At 34.0% G+C, this 18,663-nt stretch overlaps 3 protein-coding genes across 7 annotated transcripts in view; 2 read left to right on the top strand and 1 right to left on the bottom strand.

The window, feature by feature from the left end:
- The window catches only part of LOC129795538 (aquaporin AQPAn.G), a 28,475-nt gene extending 15,739 nt beyond the window's left edge, over positions 1-12,736 (top strand). For both annotated transcript variants that reach the window (XM_055836935.1, XM_055836927.1), the window contains 3 exons: positions 5,067-5,210; positions 10,996-11,205; positions 11,292-12,736. In XM_055836935.1, coding sequence (XP_055692910.1) covers positions 5,067-5,210; positions 10,996-11,205; positions 11,292-11,480 — 543 coding nt within the window. In that variant the 3' untranslated portion in view covers positions 11,481-12,736. The remainder of the gene's footprint in view (positions 1-5,066; positions 5,211-10,995; positions 11,206-11,291) is intronic.
- Positions 1-18,663, top strand: part of LOC129795497 (transcription initiation factor TFIID subunit 6) — a 53,606-nt gene that overhangs the window by 32,525 nt on the left and 2,418 nt on the right. The gene's annotated exons all lie outside the window — the stretch shown is intronic.
- Positions 12,718-18,585, bottom strand: LOC129795512 (pyrroline-5-carboxylate reductase 2). 4 transcript variants are annotated; one of them, XM_055836892.1, is made up of 5 exons: positions 18,430-18,585; positions 16,793-17,053; positions 14,060-14,218; positions 13,531-13,961; positions 12,718-13,440 (listed from the first exon to the last, which is right to left on the bottom strand). In XM_055836892.1, the coding sequence occupies exons 2-5, from the start codon at positions 16,973-16,975 to the stop codon at positions 13,368-13,370; spliced, it is 846 nt and encodes a 281-aa protein (XP_055692867.1). In that variant the 5' UTR covers positions 16,976-17,053; positions 18,430-18,585; the 3' UTR covers positions 12,718-13,367. The 4 variants fall into 4 exon arrangements, with proteins under 4 accessions (XP_055692867.1, XP_055692877.1, XP_055692857.1 ...); XM_055836902.1 differs by having other exon boundaries at positions 16,793-17,049; positions 18,430-18,569; XM_055836882.1 differs by lacking the exon at positions 18,430-18,585 and adding an exon at positions 17,295-17,698 and having other exon boundaries at positions 16,793-17,201.

Here is an 18,663-nt window from a genome sequence, read left to right as displayed (position 1 = left end):
GAATCACTCACTCTCATGAAAATGGAACACTAACTAATCTTTTTCTATCTCTCTGAAGAGGGTACAAAAAATACAATATAGGTACCTTTCTCTCTTTTGTATTACTAATAGCAAAGAAAATTATCACAAAGGGAAAATTAAAATGAAAATGTAGTGAAAGAGCTTTTTTTTTAAAAATAGTATTGAGGCACGTTTAGGTTTAAGTATTATTTTTTAATCCAATAATTGTAAATGGATTTATGTTAATATGCTAAAAATTTTAATGAAATTGACCTATATGGAAGGTAAAGTTTTTTCTTGTATATTACAAATTTTTGTGTTTCCTTCCATTAAGGTGTTTCCATCCCATTTTTAGTAGGTTATAAAAATATTAACAGATTTGCCCACTTATTTGCTCAAAAGGCGTTCAATTTTATTTATGTCTTTCAAGGTTGATTTGTTTTTACAAACTCAAGTTGCAAGCCGCAAAAGATTTTTTCATCTATGCCTATGTGCGTGAAACATCTCCTCTCAGATGGTTGTTTTGTGAATGAAATGCGTGGCACTGACAAAAATTTTTAAGAGATCATACCCTAAACAATTTACAAAAGTCATCATCACTCTCGCTTTCATCCGCAATATACTCTTGAAGATCGCAACATTCAACTGTGAAGTGTTACAAGTGTTGGCAAACAATACGAAAGAGTTGAATTTTTTGCGGCAAGTGTGCCTTCTGTTTTTACCCACTGACGATCATCTTCTTTCACTATTTAAGCAATTTTCTCACAGACATTTTATGCTATGTGTACAGTTTGGGTATGTAGCAGAGAAGGTGCAAGATCATTTCAATGGTAACTGCGAAAGAGAGATAGATGAAGTGATCATATGTGCAAAAAAGTATACGGGGCTATATGCTTGAAAAATCATCACATTCAATCGCATTTTAAAATCTCAATCTGCACAAGCTCGATGATTTATGCTCATGCTGTTTCGATGGTAAACATGTCTTGATCCTCGTGGCCGGCAATCAAATTGCCCGAGATCTTGAAAAACAATGCTAAAGTAAGCGTTAAAGTCAATGCAAAAGAGCGGCGAGAAAGAAGTTGAGGAGTAGCAACAAAAAAACTGCTTAATTCGACATTAATCGATTTAAACTGAAGAACAACCATTATTAAGTAATACAACCACGAGCGCGGCGGTAGCTTGAAGGAGGTGGTCAGAGGACCGGACATGGCTCGTGCGAACTGGGCCAAAATATTGCCGCGAGCCTTTTTGGTGGTTGATCAAGCAATCCAGCAGCATTTGGTCACTCACCTTCCACATCGCAAAGAGACCCCTATGCTTGATCTCGTGCGAATACAAAGTGTGCGCGATCAACTAACTTTAGCACTCTCAAATTGCCTTTGTGCGATCAATTCGACCGATCGCGGGGCAAGCAGAGCATTTGTGAGGTGAGAGATCTCTCAAAGAAGTGCCCCATGGAGTCTGGGGCTATGTGGTTTCTCATTCAAATGATGTCATCAAACTCTTTTGCCGCTTGATCTTCATGGCGACACATGAATAGGCTCGCACCACGTTGGGTATGATTTATGCACATATTTCACTTTTAATTTTCTTGCTGTTCGTGACTTTTTGTGCTGAATTTGTTCTACACACCATTTTACCATTAATTCAAAACACCATTTAAATTATCTCTCTCATTCACTTCAAAAACTCGTGCCCCACTAAAATCATGTAGTAGAGCAATGCATTTAGGATTGATCGAGACTTTGCTAAAAATTTCAACAATTTGCAACCATATCGCAAAATGATCTACATTACAACTTTAGGTGTGATCGTGTGAAAAGATTTGGAAAAAAAAATTCAAGTAAAGATCACATTTTACGATATTTATCTACCACTAAAAAGATCAAAACCACAACCTATAATACAGAGTATTTAGAAAAAAAAAAAAACAACGTGTGAATAGCGAAAAAGTAGGATGGCGACAATAATTTTGCATCAAGTTTGCGCAATGTCTTGAAAGAAAACAAAAATTTGCCCATTTTGTTGGAGGAGAACCTTCATCTGGCGGTAGGGATCAAAGAGACTGAAGAGATATGAGATTTTATGGAGCTGTATCTCTGCATTTTGAATGTAGTATACAAATTTGATAGGCAACCTCTTCTTTGGGACAACATATAGTCACAAAGAGTTCTCTTTGAACTCCAACAGTGTGATACAATATAAATGCTAAAAAACCGCAAAATATCAATGAAAATACACACCCAGGGATTAAGAGAAATATTATTAAGAGATGCATGTGATTTAATGCGATCGTAAAAAAGTATCTCTTTAACGATCGTGCGAAGAAGTTGCCCACTTAAGGAATATTATGTTAAAAAAAACTCCCATTGCGAATTACTATAATGAACGCATTAAGTTAATTTTAGTGGTCATTCATAAATTGCAAAAATGATTGTATATGATTCATTCAGTGAGCGCAATCATTCCAATTAATTTTCATTGAGGACCCCCTTTGATCAGCTAAACGATCAATTTGTGATCACGATCAACTTTTATTGTTTCACCACAAATTATTTTTATTGATTGAAATGGTGGTATGGAGAGAGAGAGAATAAATTTGTTGCCACAATTAGTTGCGGTATATACATATAAATCTTTTCCCAGGAAAAGAAGAAATAGAGAGAAAGAGAAAAAAGTGCCCGACATTCATTCACATGAACCTCACGATCACCGATCAAGGTTAAACATCGAAATTCACGAATTACATAATTGAGCATCGAATAAACAGTGGTTTCTTCGCTGAAAACCAGCCATTCAGTGGAACATGATAGACATACTGGCGTCTCTCTTGCTGATTTATTTGACGATTTATTTTTCAAGTCTTTCCCTCCACGTATTTCTTGCGCTGATCTCTCTCAGTGCGCCAGAGAACAAAAAAGAAAATGAAATATATCTTCACAAATAAACTTGATGTGCACGAGAGAATGCCTTGTAAAAGAAATATTAATTTTCATCAAATAGTCATTGATTTGTTGAATGATCCTCTCTGTGTGTGAAAAATTATCGATCATCAATGGATTTTCAAGTGATCTTCGCATGAAGAGGCACACTGCGCGGGAAGAAGGAGACCTTTATACCAATTTGAAACATAATAATTCAGTGTAAAAGAGATGAAAAGGGTTCGCATCACAAACTAAAGTCATCTTGTGTGACGAGATACTTTAAAGAAAAAAAAATCCCATTTAAATTTTGCCCTTCATCAATCACCACCAATTGATGTCAGGAGCAATGGAGGAGGTTGACACGAAAAAAAAGATGCAAAGCTTTTTTTCTTCTTATTTTATTTGTGTCACACAGAATTTCGTTGTGATGTATAAAATAAAAGAACTTTTCATATACCAAGGCAGGCAAGCATAAGAGTTCAAAAAATGTATACATTAATTGATTTAATTCATATTTTATGCTTGCTAATGTATGAGAGATTGCTGAAAAAAATGATCTTGTGTTTGATCTTTTTTTTTTCTTCTTCTCTCATTCACATAAAATTTACCTTCCTATACATGCGCACACAACGAAAAATTCTCAATGAACCACAAGTGTTGTGTGGAAATTAAGTAATAGTAAATAAAAATATTGGAGTGGATGTGCCAGGGCAAAAAAAAAGATTATAAAATTATATTCATTTTGCGATTCAAGTTCGCGATCAAGCATATCCACTAAATTTAGGTCATTCACGCTACTTCTTTTTTTTTGTACTCCTTCCATTTCTTCTTTCAGCCGTGATTCATTTTTTCGCATTAAATTCTGAACTTGTGGCTTTGATACAAGTTTTAGTGTAGCATGCAGTGGAAGTTTCTCCACACGATGACACTCTACACGCGATCATGTGTTTGAGGATTTTTTGCATTAGTGCACAAAGGAAAATTCATCGTGATCATTTCCTTCTCAGATATACATTTTCTCTGTCCATTCACTTTTATTGCCTATTGGAGTTCTAATGTCGCACAACAGTGGGCAATTTCATGACAATTTCTTCTTTCCTTTTTTGGTTTTTAAGATCACAAAATTATGTTTTGTACGACTTCATGCGATCGCAGCAATTGAATTACCGCTTAAATCCACATAAAATACCGTATTTTACGACGTGTGACACCCTGTGTGACATGTTGAATGAAGGGAAAAACAACTATTTTATAAAAAAAGAAAATAATTTTTCACACTCAACACATTGGATACTAAAAATGCCGTATAATCCTTAGTAAGAATCTCCATTGAATATAATCACCATGCGAGCTTTAAATTTTATAATTATCTGACATGATGATGATTACAAAGTGTCTGTTTGCTTGGGTGATATGTGGAGCACAATTACGTGGCGGTATGTTGGCGAGAGACACACGTTTAAAAAGAAGAGAGAAAAAGGCAAACAATCTCATGGAGATTTTTCGTGTGGTCTTAAAATAACATACTCGAATCATCGTGCATTATTACATTAAATTACCCTACAATTAAAATTACGCAACATTATACACAGTTTATTGAGATGAAGAAGTAAAATGTATAGTATATAACACCCAGAGAAAGACATTCCACTTGGGATTTCAATAAGCCAGAAAGGTAAAAAATTGCTCAATTTACCCCAAAGGGCAAATCATATTGATTATAAAAATATTTATTGCTTCCGATTAATTTACAGCCAGTTTTTTTTTTTTGTAATTTGTGAGAATAAAACTCGAATTGAGAGACTTTAAACTCTGATTTTAACATTTAAGAGTAAAATATGATTTTAGTCCAAAATAACAGCTCAAAACGAATAAAAATCGCAAATCTGCTGGAGTTTTTGACACAAAACGTAGTATTTCGGATACGGGAAATTCTGTCAAATAAATTTTCTAACCAGAGGAAAATAGATTTTCCCATTTTCTCATTTAATAGAAATTTTCTTTTCGATTGCCTCTTAAATATTGAAATAGTCACAAAACTCAACAAATGCATACCCCCTAGGCATACGAAAAATATTTGATTTTTAAACTCAAGTTGCTCATTGTTGATCGTTTATATACCAACTTCTTCTCTTCCAGGCTTTTGGGCATGTGAGTGGATGTCATGTAAATCCCGCCGTGACTTGTGGACTTGTCGTCACTGGAGACGTGAGCATCCTCAAGGGAATTTTCTACATTGCTTGCCAATGCATTGGAGCTATTGCCGGTGCTGCTCTCATTAAGGTAAGCTCACTCATATTGTTTTGCTGTGTGTGGTCTTTTCCATAAATCTCTCTTTTTGCGTATCTTGTACCTTGTGGATGTGATCTTGTTTTGAAAGATCACTCATCTGGGCCTTAAAGGGCGTGAGCTTGAGAGTACAAATCACTCAATTAGTGCCACAATTATACAGAGAGCTCACAATGCTGCGCAATTAACAAAATAAATAATCAAGAGGTATAGGCGCGAGCAGGTAATGTGGATATAGCATGAAGAGGAAAAATAAAAAGAAGTTCAATGAGAAAGTTTTGCAGAAATCTCAATATATGAAGCACTTGTTCAGTGCGAGATATAAATTTTCCCATTGAGTACTCTTGAACTGGATAAAGTATAAAATGCCAAGGTGAAAAGTGTGTGTGTGTGTTGATTTTATAAAATAAATATAAGAAAATATAATTATATTACAAGCATTGAGTACCATATATCCATATTTCGTACAGCAACATTTTACTCTATAACACCTGCCTCACTTTATAATGTGAAACATTGTACTGTATGATATACAAGAGCTCTTAATCCTTTTCTTGTGGGATTGATGCTGGGTGTAGACAGAATAATATCACAGCTGGGGCTTTATAAAATATAGTAAGAGAAAAATGAGATGTATAAGTGAAACGGCAGAATTTAACATAATTATTCATAATAAAGGTTCATAAAAATCTTATTTACTATGCATCTCACGAGACCACAATCGAGAGAGCGTGAAGATGATGATGCCAAGTGATAAATGTTAAGAGGTATTCCACCTACCTCATAATCCATCCACTTGAGGATGTTTCAATATTTCCAATTTATTTTGCGAAAAATTCAATAAATTGAACAAATTAATTTTCAAATTAAATAATTTTCTAGAATCTTATCGTTCTTGTGGTTCTTGTAGAGAATTCACATTAGTCCGATTAGTCCTCAAGAAAACAGAGAAAACACATGAGTTGTATTACGAAGTTAGCATAAGAAGAAAAACTTGTTTACAATTAATTTTAAAAATAATTGTCACGTTACCTGCGTTACCTACTAATTAAATAATAATCACGTTACTTAAAAGAAAAGGATATAGAATTTACATTGTTTGTTTAACCTACGTAAAAAAGACGTAAATTAACAGCCGATACGTAAAACTTAGCTACAAAGTGTTGTTGTATAATTAACATAACATCTTCTGTTAGTTTTTTTTTTAACTTAAATCATTCAAATGCGCAATTCTAATCAAGAAAATTGTTGCATAAGTAAGGGCACAAGTGAAAAAAATCGAATTAATGCTCTTCACGCGACAACTTAATGTATTTTATGGTGCAGGGAAAAAAGTTAAGAAAAATAGTACTTTTGCTTTTTACGCGACTTTTTCCCTTTATAAATTCTCTAGTAATTTCTAGCTAGTCAATCAATTAAAAGAAAAAAGAAACATAAATGCATTACAAAGTTAATAATAGTAAAATAAGTTTGTTTTTTCCGCAATAAATCTTTAGAGATTTTTTATGGGATGCTTTTAATCAATCTCTTTCCTATTGGGAAATTTTTCCGTGAATTCCCTGAAAATTGTCATTATTGTCTTATTTTTTAAACATAATATAAATTCTCAGAAATAAACAAAGATAGATACCGACACACGAATAATTGTAATTACAATTTACAACAAAGAAGATTAGGTAATGAACTTTTAAGTGTTTCTAGTTCTCCGAAGATAATTGCAAAATCATCCAAGACGGAAGGTAAATCAAATAAATAAATCACGACTATTGTGCAGAAAAAAAGAGTTATAAATCTACGATTATCTTAAGAGATAAAAAAAATCACTTTGATTCACTTTCTACAAACACCAAAATTTAAGTGTGGGAAAATATAGGTATAGTGTGAAGATGTTATTAGGAAAGTATAATCTTTCTAATCGGACTATTAAATAATGCGAAAAAAAACACAATGGAAATTCCGCAAAATAATAACTCTCCATCTATGCATATTATATTATTATTTAACACAATTCACGTCACTTTAATGTTGATTTTTAATTGTAATCTCACACAGTTGAGTGATGGAATCTCCTGAAAGCATCTCAATGAACTAGAAATAACTCGTAAATGAACAAAAAATTGAATATTTTATTGTGTTTCAACAACCTGTGCCAATAGTAATAATTTTCAAACAATTACGCATGAGAGAAGATTAATTTCTTGGATTAAGTTTGGTTTAGTTTTCTCTGGAAGTGCTCAAAAAATCCCAAATAAATCAACCACAGAGATTGTCTCAAAAGAACCGCCACAAATCACTTAAATGTCCATTGATGAAGTTCTGAGAAAATAAAATATTGAGAAGATTGAGAAATATTTCGCAGTAATAAATTGCGCGAAATTTTAGTAAACTCAACCCGATTCTTAATACGAGAGCCATTCTCGTACAGCATTATTGAATTAATTGCCACATTAGAGCTCAAAGTGAGTGTGAGAGAAAATCATTAAATGTCAAATGATGTGTGACTCATTGGAGCACCGCAATTCAATATTGAACCATGAGCTTGTGAGGCTCCCCATCACTTTTTTGTGATATTTCTTTGAGGTATGTACTTTTGAAAAAAAAATTAAGGTCTCTCAGCTAAAGATCGCAAAGGGGTTCACCAATTGAACGTTGATAGAATACTTTAAAGAATATTCGGAAATATTTAGCATGAATTAACATTTTTTATAAAGTACCTTGAACTCAAAAATAGGTTCGCGATAGAATCTTGTTGTGAGAACTATGTATAATTAGCATGAAATTAAAAGTTGTTTGATTGAAATTGTGAATCATTGCCTTTCGAACCGATTCCAACTGTGTTACTAATTCACTTAAAGGCTTGAAGCTTTTTTTTTCCTTTTTTGTAATAGTAAAATTTTGTTTTTAAAATAAATCGCCAAAGCCTCGGTCAAAGCTTTTTTCCACAATGAAGGATTATATATACGAAAATAGAATCGGAAATATATATTTTTTACTCATTGCAAATTTATTGGTTGTAAACTTATAAACCTCCTGCGGTGCAAATTATTCAATTTTGTCTTTTCTTTGACCTACAATCTCTTCAAAAAATGATCAAATGGCAATTCAATGTGCGCAAAAAGGTCTTCACTACCTTGCCATTGAGATAACCTCCATGTGTCGGTTGTGTGAATGCAGTTTAAGACGATAAAATGTTGTAAAAGAAGAAGCACTTCAATTTTAAATCCTTTCCCTTCCTTTTTGCATAGAATACATTTTGAATATCGCGATGGTCGTAAATTAGGCTCACTATATTCATGATAAGACACCACAGGGAAGCTTTCTTAATTGGAACTCGTCTCTAAGCCATACTACACACACCTTTCTTTACCGATTGGAGTAGAGGATTGGTTTGGTTGCATGCTACAGAGCTATAAGATCTTTAGGGTGGAAAATTTACTAGGAATTTCTAAATATTTTTCACATTAATTTTCAGCCACTTTCGGATACGTTGTATTACGTTCCGCATTTGCGTGTGATGTAAATAAAAATTCCAAAGAAGAAATAAGTATACACATCAGCAATGCAAAAGCCGAGAGGAAAAAAGTCTTTCGCAATGCTCCTTATACCATGAACTTGAAATGGGTGAGATGGGAATGCCATATACAGGTTGTATTAGTCGTGTATTTATTGCATTACTATTTGGTGATTTTAATCGTAAAAAAAGGAGGAACAGAGCTCCAAAGAAGTCAATGCAATGACCGTTGAGCAATTAATTGAACGCTATAAGCATGACGGTGTTTTAATTGAAAAATATTCAAATAGCACAATAAACAATGAAGATTCAATGAATTTTGTAGTAAAACTGACCACCAATTGCGAGTTAATTTGTACGCGCGGTTTTGCAAAACAGAAAGGAAATTCACAAACGCTACGTACCTGAAGGTTGTCCTGATACGATAAGGCAGGTTAATTGGTACGTGTTAGTCGTCATATTGAGTTATTTTAATATGCAAAAGGAATTTAATTTATTTTATATGTGAATCTTAAAGTCTCAATGAGAGGATAAATAGCCAATTTATATGGCTGTCATGGAGATGTCGTCGTCGTTGTCTCCTCAAGACGAGATTCTGAATACAAAATCAATCTTGTTTGTGTTATTTTTTCTTCTCAAAAAAACTTTTTCAATGCATTGTAACTTTTCTAAGTCGCACATTATTCTTATAAGATGTTTTTTTTATTAATTCCTAATCCGCGTCATCCAGATAGCGTGTCATACAATTAAATCCCAACCGGGATGTTATCAAATCCCCTCACAATGAATCATTCTCTCTCTCAGTATTTTAGGTGAATTTTCACGTGATTTCCCAAAGCTCATGATTATAAAAGCAGGAATGAAAAAAAAAGTATGTTCTCACACCAATTACATCGTTTTCTTTGCACATCGCAATCAAAATGGGAAGAAGAAAAAGCTCTCGTGTCATCAACAAATCAAGTTCAATGTTGGAAACGTTTTTTTTTGCCATTGACATTCACAAAAGCGTGAAAAAATATATCTTATATTGCTGTTTGGTTTGGACTCGTGTGTCCGGTTTATTGAAAAAATCTCAGCTATTGTTACTGAGAAAGAGAGAAGAAAATTTGCAATGTTAATAAAGAAATATAAATCTTTTCTTCATGTAATGTTTAATTAACCAGTGAGAATGGATTTGTTAATCCTACGTAAAACGGGGGATTTTTTCTTAAGACGCGCATTACATTGAAAGATTTATTAAGAATTATTTTTAAGAGGTTCTAACAACCAAGGATTGATCACATTTTTTAACTCTTTAATTATTGCAACAAATTCAGTGAAAGAAATTCAATAAAAATCATTTTTAAGGTTCCTTTGAAGTCAAATAAGATTCTTTTGATGTAAAATCGTAATTAAATCGTAATTTTTCGATTTTTTTCTGACTCTGTGAGTTTTGTAGCCTGTTCTCTTAGAGTTAAGGCCACAATGGGTTAAATGGAATGCTATATTGTCGTTCTAAAATCAATTTTAAGAAAAAGAGCTTGATAAATTAGTTGGTATTTTATCAGTTAATTCACTAAGGACATTTTCATAAATTAAATAAATTGAAATTATTTTTTTAACTTCAACACAAAATTATTTAATTGGTTACATCCCCAAAATAAGAATCTCAGCAACTATAAGACATCTTATGGTTAACTTGTGGAGTTTATAAACTTTTAAATTTATGCCAACATTAAAGAAATTTTCATAATATCTGCGCTTGTGATGTGAATTTTATGTGAGTTAGGAAAATTGTAGATATATGAACTCCATACAAAATAATATATAAAAGCAAATTTCATACAAAACGTGACTACCAGTCTTTTGTTGAGATGTACCTTTTAGCGGGGATTTTTTTTCTTCAAAAAGTAACTGCAGTGAGTTTGCGTGAATGAAAAATTTATCTCTTTTGTGGATTAACTTACCATATAATGTCTCACTCGTATGTGGCATTGTCCGTGACACAAACAATCTTCCTGTGAGACAAATTAGCTCTCTGGCTGAAGACTTCCTCGACATTGTCTGTATGGAAAAATTTGTCAAGGAAATAAAATTAATTCACAATGGACATTTGCGTTACAATTTTCGCGAGACTATCATTCTTTTTTTTATGTGAAGACTTGTTTAAATAATTCAGAGAGATAGGAAAAAGATGGTTGAGTCAAAAAATCAATAAAAATATTTTTACATACCAAATAAGTCTGATGGATTTTATCTGTTTCTTCTATTGCGTTTCTCATTCTTCAGGTGGGCACACCACCAGCGTATGTGGGTATGCTGGGCAATACGACACTTCATGCGGACTTGACACCGGCTCAGGGTGTCCTCATTGAAGCCCTCATCACATTCATCCTTGTCTTTGTTGTGCACGGTGTGAGTGATCCACGACGATCGGACAACAAGAATGCTGTTCCCCTCTCGGTGGGACTCTCCATCACAGCTGGTCATTTGGCTGCTGTAAGTTGAATATTTCTCCCCGTTTTTATTCTTAATTCTATTCTGAAAAGAATCATATTCTCTAAAATTATTTCTCCACCTTGCAGATCAAATTCACAGGAGCAAGTATGAATCCAGCTCGTTCTTTCGGTCCAGCCGTTGTTATGGGCTTCTGGGAGAATCACTGGGTCTACTGGGTGGGTCCCATTCTCGGTGGCATCATTGCTGGGCTTGTCTATCGTTTCATCTTCAAAGTGAAAAAGGGTGATGGGGAAGCTTCTTCCTATGACTTTTAGATTTGTCTCGCATTAAGATAATTTCTTTTTCAAATTATTTTTTTTTATAAATACAAAACATTTCGTCTCTGATTAAGTTATTTTTTGAGAGGAATTCGGTTTTGTCATATACAAAATTCTCACTTTTAATTATTGCGAAAAACCAAAAAGAAAAGCGAAAATTGGAGACCGGAAAATAAAATCTCCGCTATTGTAAGAATAATAATGTTATAAGGCAGTAATTAGGATATTTTATTGTAAATATTTTGCGAAATTCTTTGGGCAAATTCTCAAAAAAATCTTCTTTCTTTTTATTCGAATAAATTTATAAAATGAGGTGAGAGGAATTTTTCAGGAAAATTATTTAAAAAAAAATGTTTCAAAAATGAATTATTTTTTAAAAGAAACTTTTTACTCCATAAATCTTTCAAAAATCATTTTATTAATTTGGCAAAAAGGGAAAGGTAGACATTAGAATTTGCACAAAATAAAAGTGAATGCAAGCAGAGGAAGATTCAGCAAGAAACTTTCTAATTACCGCTATTGTGACAACCACTTAATTCATACACATTTACTTCCAATTTCACTTGCAATTAAGTACCTTTGGTTGAGAAATTATTCTCGTTTTTCTGTTTAATTTTAATTTTTGTGTGTTTACTTGACACAAATTTCAAATTTTTATCGTTTTTTGTGGATTAAATTATCATCTTTTCATTTGAAAAAAAAAAAAACTTTTCTTTGTTGTAAATACATCTTTTCATACCTTTACTCATAATATTATTACCTTAATTTGTAAGTAAATTAATGTTTAGAGATGTTGCTGTATAGAATTAAAAAAAAAAATTACCTTCATTTTGGTTGACTGTCTTCACAATGTGACTCTCTGCAAACTCCCCAGGAGAGTTAAATCGACGTTTTTATAAAATTAATCTCTTTGGCAGATGAATGAAAAAAACCACTTCTGGTAAACAAACTTCTTACCCATTTTAGTAGAGTCCGCGATAGTAGGAAAAAAACTATAAGATAAGCCGCAATATAATAAATTATAAGGCACTGCAGTAGAGGAGGAAGTAGAGAGAGAGAGAGCGAAAGAAGTAGAATCAGAATGAATCGCATTTGAATCTTTTTCGTCTTAAAATTTTTTTCTTCTTCTCCATTAATGTATATTGAAAAAAAAAAAAGAACTCAACTAACCACTTTTTATTTTTTAAGCTATATAATGTTGTGCAAAATAAAAAAAGAAATGTATAATAAAATATTTTGTATGTAGTTCTCAATATAATCTTTTATTTCTCATTCTTGGGGATTTGGATTTGAAAAACAGGAAATTTGTGTTTATTTATTGGTGGCACTGGAGACGAATAGCTCGGGACTGCCGAGAGAATTTTCTACGGGGGTTTTAATACGTTTCTAGAGGAGATTTTATGCATGATGAATCGTCAAAACGCAGCAAAAAAGTGTTTTTAATTTGCATTAATCATTCTTCTGTCTTTTTATGCTTTGAGACAACTCGTAAATTGATTTTTTTATACCTCAATTGGTGATTCTCAATGTGAATTCCCGTGAAAGGTTTTATTTACAGAAATTGTGCTCAAATAAGTGTGAAATTATTTGCGTCTCTTTCGTGTTTTTATCAAATTTGCGAAAAATAATTTTAATATTTTGTGTGTACAATTTGGAATAGAGGACCACCTAAATCTTGGCTATTCAACATATTCGCGCAAAAGGAGCAGGAATTGATTTTTCGGTACCTAGGAGAGAGCTTCGTTTTTCTTTTCTCTTGAATCTTTGTCAATAAACTCTTTAAGTTTTCTAAAATCGAATCCATCTACGTCTATAGAGTCGTGGTTCATTCTCTTTATCTATCGCCTTATAGAGTAAGTACTGCGGGCGATATGGTAGAAACTGTTAGTCTGCATTACTCTGCCCTAGCTCCTCAGAACGAACTGTTGCTTTTTCCACTGCATTTATGAATATATTTCTGGTTCGTACATGCAAATGAGTAAAAATTATGCTCTTATCTTCATCTAAATAGCTCATCATAAATCACAGGGGGAAGTGTATTACTCACCTAATTCCACCCTTCTCAAGTTCATGAACTGCAGCAATTGTTGCACCACCAGGTGAGCATACTTCATCCCTCAGTACAGCAGGATGTTTCCCTGTCTCCAGCACCGTCTTGGCCGTGCCATAGATCATCTGAGCTGCCACTTGTAGGGCTGTTTGCTTTGGGATCCCCTGCTTCACACCCCCATCAGCTAGGGCATCAATTATTGTGTAAATATAGGCGGGACCGCACCCAGTTATTGCTGAAAAAGCATTTATCATCTTCTCCGGCACCTCCTGAGCCGTGCCCAATGAATTGAGGATGGTGTTGATTTTCTCCACATCATGCTGCGTAACATAACGTCCTGGTGAGAATACCGTACATCCCTCTCCCACTTGCATCGGTGTATTGGGCATTGAACGTATTATTTTAAGTTGGGGAATGAAGTAGAAATGCTGCGTGCATAAAAATATCACAGAAAACACAACAATGTGCCATCATGTTCCATAAATTGAAAAAAAAAAAAAGAAAAAGAATCTATTCGATAATTTACCTTTTCAATAACATCAATTGATATCCCTGCCATCACGGAGACAAATAATTTATCAGAATCTCTAATGGAGCGAATATGCTTTCTCTGAATTTCAGCTGCACATTTTTCCAAAATATGCGGCTTTACGCAAATGAAGATTATATCGCATTTGATGATTACCTAAAAGACCAAAGATTTTCTATTCATTCTGCTTAGAATAACTTTTTTTTTAGATTGATTTTTTTATTCTTGTGTAGCACAAGAACATTCTCTACAAAGGGTACAATGTGGCGAATTTTCCACGTTTTCCTCATTCGCGTAAATAAAAAAATACATTTCGTGCACGCAACATAAAAAGGCACGTTTATGGGACACACCAAATAAATTTATATAGAATTAATTTGAGACAGAACACGATGGTGACACATAAAAGTTTATGTTGATTGCCCTAAAATATTTCATTTCGTCATAGCAAAATTCTCTCGCATTGATTTCATTCTCGCACTTCTTCACTGTCGCGCTTCTTCAACATCTCAATAAAGAACATTTTGTTTAAGCAATTTTTGAGAATATTTTTTGATTGAATTAAAAAGCTTAAAAAAAATCTCATGGAAATGGAACAAAAAAGCTGTAGGTGTGTAATGTAGTTAAAGCTCCTTCCTATCGTCCTTTGGGAGTGGTTTAAGAGCAACAAAATACCAAATTCTGAATTATTTTGTTTCGTTCTCCCCTCATCAATAATCTAGGTAAAAAGAACAAGAAAAGTGGAACCATTTGTTTTACGGCCTGGCACTAAAAAACATTCCATTCTTGATTATAATCTCGCGAGATTTTTGACTTCAGCAACTTTATTTTCTTTGCTATATATATTATATGATTTTGCTGCTATATCATCCAATCTTGATGCCTCTCAATTTTGTTTTGATGACCGACATAACAAACAAAAAGGAGAAACCTGTCTCGCGGGAACAGGGAAATAATTCTTTCGCAAATCTACAATTAAAATGCATTTATGTAAATTAAGTTTAGAAGGAATGTTTCGGATATGCGCGCTATTATGTATTTATTAACACAAAAGAATTCAAGCCTCAACTGTAAGTTTTAAGCAATCTTCATCACGTGTATCGCGATCAATTGCACGAAATAGAGCTCTCTCTCACTCACAGATAGTCTCCCGATAGTCGCAAAAAGGGAGTTGTGAAATAAATTATAAGTACTACTGGGTATGAAATTAAGTGAGCTAATTCCTTTGGCTAATTCAGCGATTGTGTTGCGATTGAAGAAACTTTCTCAATGAGGTGGTCTTATTTATTATTGCACAAACTACTAATCAAAATTGCTTTTGATGATTTTTCCTCCCCTCAATTGCCACATATTTGCAAATCCGCACCAACAACATCTTCCAGGTGACCGTTAAAAAAAAAAGAACGATTCAATGATATGAAAATTGAAGGCATAAATATTTTAATTTATAAAGAAACTCAAATGATTATTTAATTTCCATCAAATAGATCATTAGTGGGCAAGATGAAAAGCCTTGCTCATTGGTGTGGTGGAGAAAGTCGTCTTTCTGAAGGAAGCAGCAAATTGAGACTTTCGAGGCTACATTTGCGTTGAATTGAGTGTTAAATTCAAGTAAATCACATGAAAAAAAGCACAAGAGTTGGCATTTTCCTTCTATATAAATAATTATGTAGAAATTCCGATTAAAAGGAAAAATTCTCGATTAAAAGGAAAAACTAGGTGAGAAAATCCCCTCATTCTCCCTTATATTTGAAGTCAACTTAAAATTCTCCTTGTTAGTGGGAGGTTTTTTAACACTCATATTTTGAGAAATTTCCATTTCATATCGCACTTTGAAATCACAACAATAATTTATGACTCCACTTAGCACATTTTCCATTGGATTAATTACCCTGCTTTTCTTCTATATAGCGTGCTAAGGAGCACAAGAAGCCGAAAATTGTGCTCCCTTCTAAGGAATAGAAAAAAGAAATATTTTTTTAGAAAGCTTTAAAAATTGTTCTAATATTTTTATTTCTTGAAAATTGTTCTATGGCTCTTTTTTTACAGGACTGTGATGCATTAAATATGTTTTATGTATTGAAAAATTACAGGGTAAGTTATGAAGAAAATAATGTCGTTTCTCATGGAGGAGAGGGAGCACTAAAGTCCTCATCCTTGAAACTTTTGTGCAATGCAGGACATATAATAATTAATTTTAGAGGGAATTAGTTTGAAGAAAAAAGATCGCTTCAAGAGCAAGATTGACAAAACTTTGACCTTTCCGACCTCATTATGAATTAAAATTCTATTATTTTATTCATAAACTATAGTACAAAGAACTTCAGTCTTGATGCACTGTAAAAGAAGCATTTGATACACCCATTTTAACAATAAAATAAAACGTAATGAATAGGTGAAATAAAATATATCCATTTCGACATTAATCGTCTGCTATAGAGAAACTTGAAATTCCGATAAGAATCTTTCGTGTCTGGGGGGTGGTAGAAAAAAAAAGCACAACTCACTTTCCCGACTGTTCCCACCCCACTTTTCCTTTCATTTGCCTTTCTTCACTGCTTTTCCACCCCCGTTTCTCTGTGCAAACATTTCATTAATTCAATTGGGAGTCAAAGTGTTGGCATATTATTCAAAGAAAAAAAATGTAGGGCAAAGAAAGGAATTTCATCAGCAGGAGAAAATTCTTTTACCTTAACTAATAAGTAAAAAAAATTATTAGAGGGAACTTACATCTTCATTGTCGGCTGTTATTTCAGATCCATTATCCTTCCAACGGGAGAGATTCTCAAGATGTGGCCCAGAAGCAAGAATTTGCGATGGTTTAACAAGACCACGATTTACCATTCCCGATCCAATGGCAAATGCCATATTTCCACCACCGAGAAATCCAATTCGCTCATCGAATTTTGCCATAACTTCGTCCTGTTCAAGGTCCTCGGGTTCTCTACTCCTTCGTGAATTATCTTCACTATCAGCTGCCAAGGATCCTGTCTGTGAATCGCAATCCATTAGTAACGATTATTTGCACCACAAAAGAAGTGTCCAACAACAGGATGTAGTGATGTGCAATTTGAAGGGGTTGTAAGAGATTATTTGTTGCAATAAAATACTGAAAATCCGTAGAGGGATGGTGACACTGCTGTGAGTGCAAGAGAGAGAGTGAAAAATAAAATGGAGTTGTTTTCCCAACCGGAGGGTAGCAACGACTGCCACTGAATTTTTGCCCACTCACTCGTGTGACCGCCAGGAAGTTGGAAATTTCTCTGATTGCTCACAAGTCCCGTCAGCTACTCCATACCCTCTGGCAGTCTTAGGGGTATAGCTCGCGAAAGCTCAGGCATATGTGCCCCCCTAATTAACATACTAAAAACCCTCCCTCTCACTGAATTGCGCTATACCAGCCCCCAAAGCACAAAGTGAAAGGAAAAATTGGCCGTCAGACGACCTCGAATATGAGTATCAAAACACGCAAATACTTTATTGACATACAATTGCTCCATTGTGAATTTCAATGCTCGGACACTCTTGCCTTCCCTCTGGCCAAGATGAATTGATTTTCACCTCATTTTTCACACGAAATTCCTCCCCACCTTTGTTGGCAACATTTACCCGCTGATTTCTTATTCTTTCACACAACCCACAAATAATAAGCAAAAGGGGCCCATTGAGAAAGCAAACCACCCCCGCGCACATGGTGACCTTCGCCGTCGCGTTTGGGGGAATTTTTGTGATACCACATTTCCTGACCAACGGACGCACGATTGTGATCTCAGGGGTGGTTGGTGCTTTAATTACATAAAATGACATAAATAGTTGAGAAAATATTTGGAAAGAAATAACACGGTAACCATCCCTCATTGCCACCACCACCAGCAGCAGTTATTCATATTCAATTTAGAAGTTTGAGCATGAATAGACCATGTTAATGTGTTTAGCATAACATTTATATGCTGGTTAATCTTTTAATCTTCTTCTCCAAGTAGTGTTAAAAAGGGGCTTCCCTGTCGTGGAAGATTATGAGCACAGAGATCAATTAATGAACTCATCTTGAAAGAGAAGCCTGAAAATTTGTTCCACAGTGTAATCTAGATCAGATTTACCGCAAGCATCTTATAAAATTTTCCCATGCTCTCACGCTCATCAAGGTCAAGCAGTATTTCGGTATCATTTGATAATTCTGATAAGAGAAAATGTACTGAAAAACATGCGTAGTTTTTCAGGAAATTGTTTGGGAATTTTCCACAGAAGATGCTGCAAAGAAATGGACCAAAAACATTGGCATTGACCGCAACGTAAACAAATTCCTCGGACATCGCACATTGCGTTTGTTATGCTAATATTTAATCACAGGTATTGTGCATACTTACACGTGCTTTGACTTCTTATCAGAGATTGTAAATCAAACAGGAGAATTTCACAGAAAACTTGAACGCAGCGGCGAAGATTTTAATTTCATTGAAATCTGCAAACGTCAACACGCCAACAGCTGATTTCTTACCCACTAACCAAAACTCAACAATACTGGGGGAACTTCGTGTGAAATATTCTTCGGAGTATTACATCAGTATTCCGACTTCTGGAAAATTCGGGAATTTTCTTCA

This window comes from Lutzomyia longipalpis, chromosome 1 (assembly GCF_024334085.1).
Source record: "Lutzomyia longipalpis isolate SR_M1_2022 chromosome 1, ASM2433408v1".
NCBI lineage: Eukaryota > Metazoa > Arthropoda > Insecta > Diptera > Psychodidae > Lutzomyia > Lutzomyia longipalpis.
This window is presented reverse-complemented; position numbering and strand designations above follow the sequence as displayed.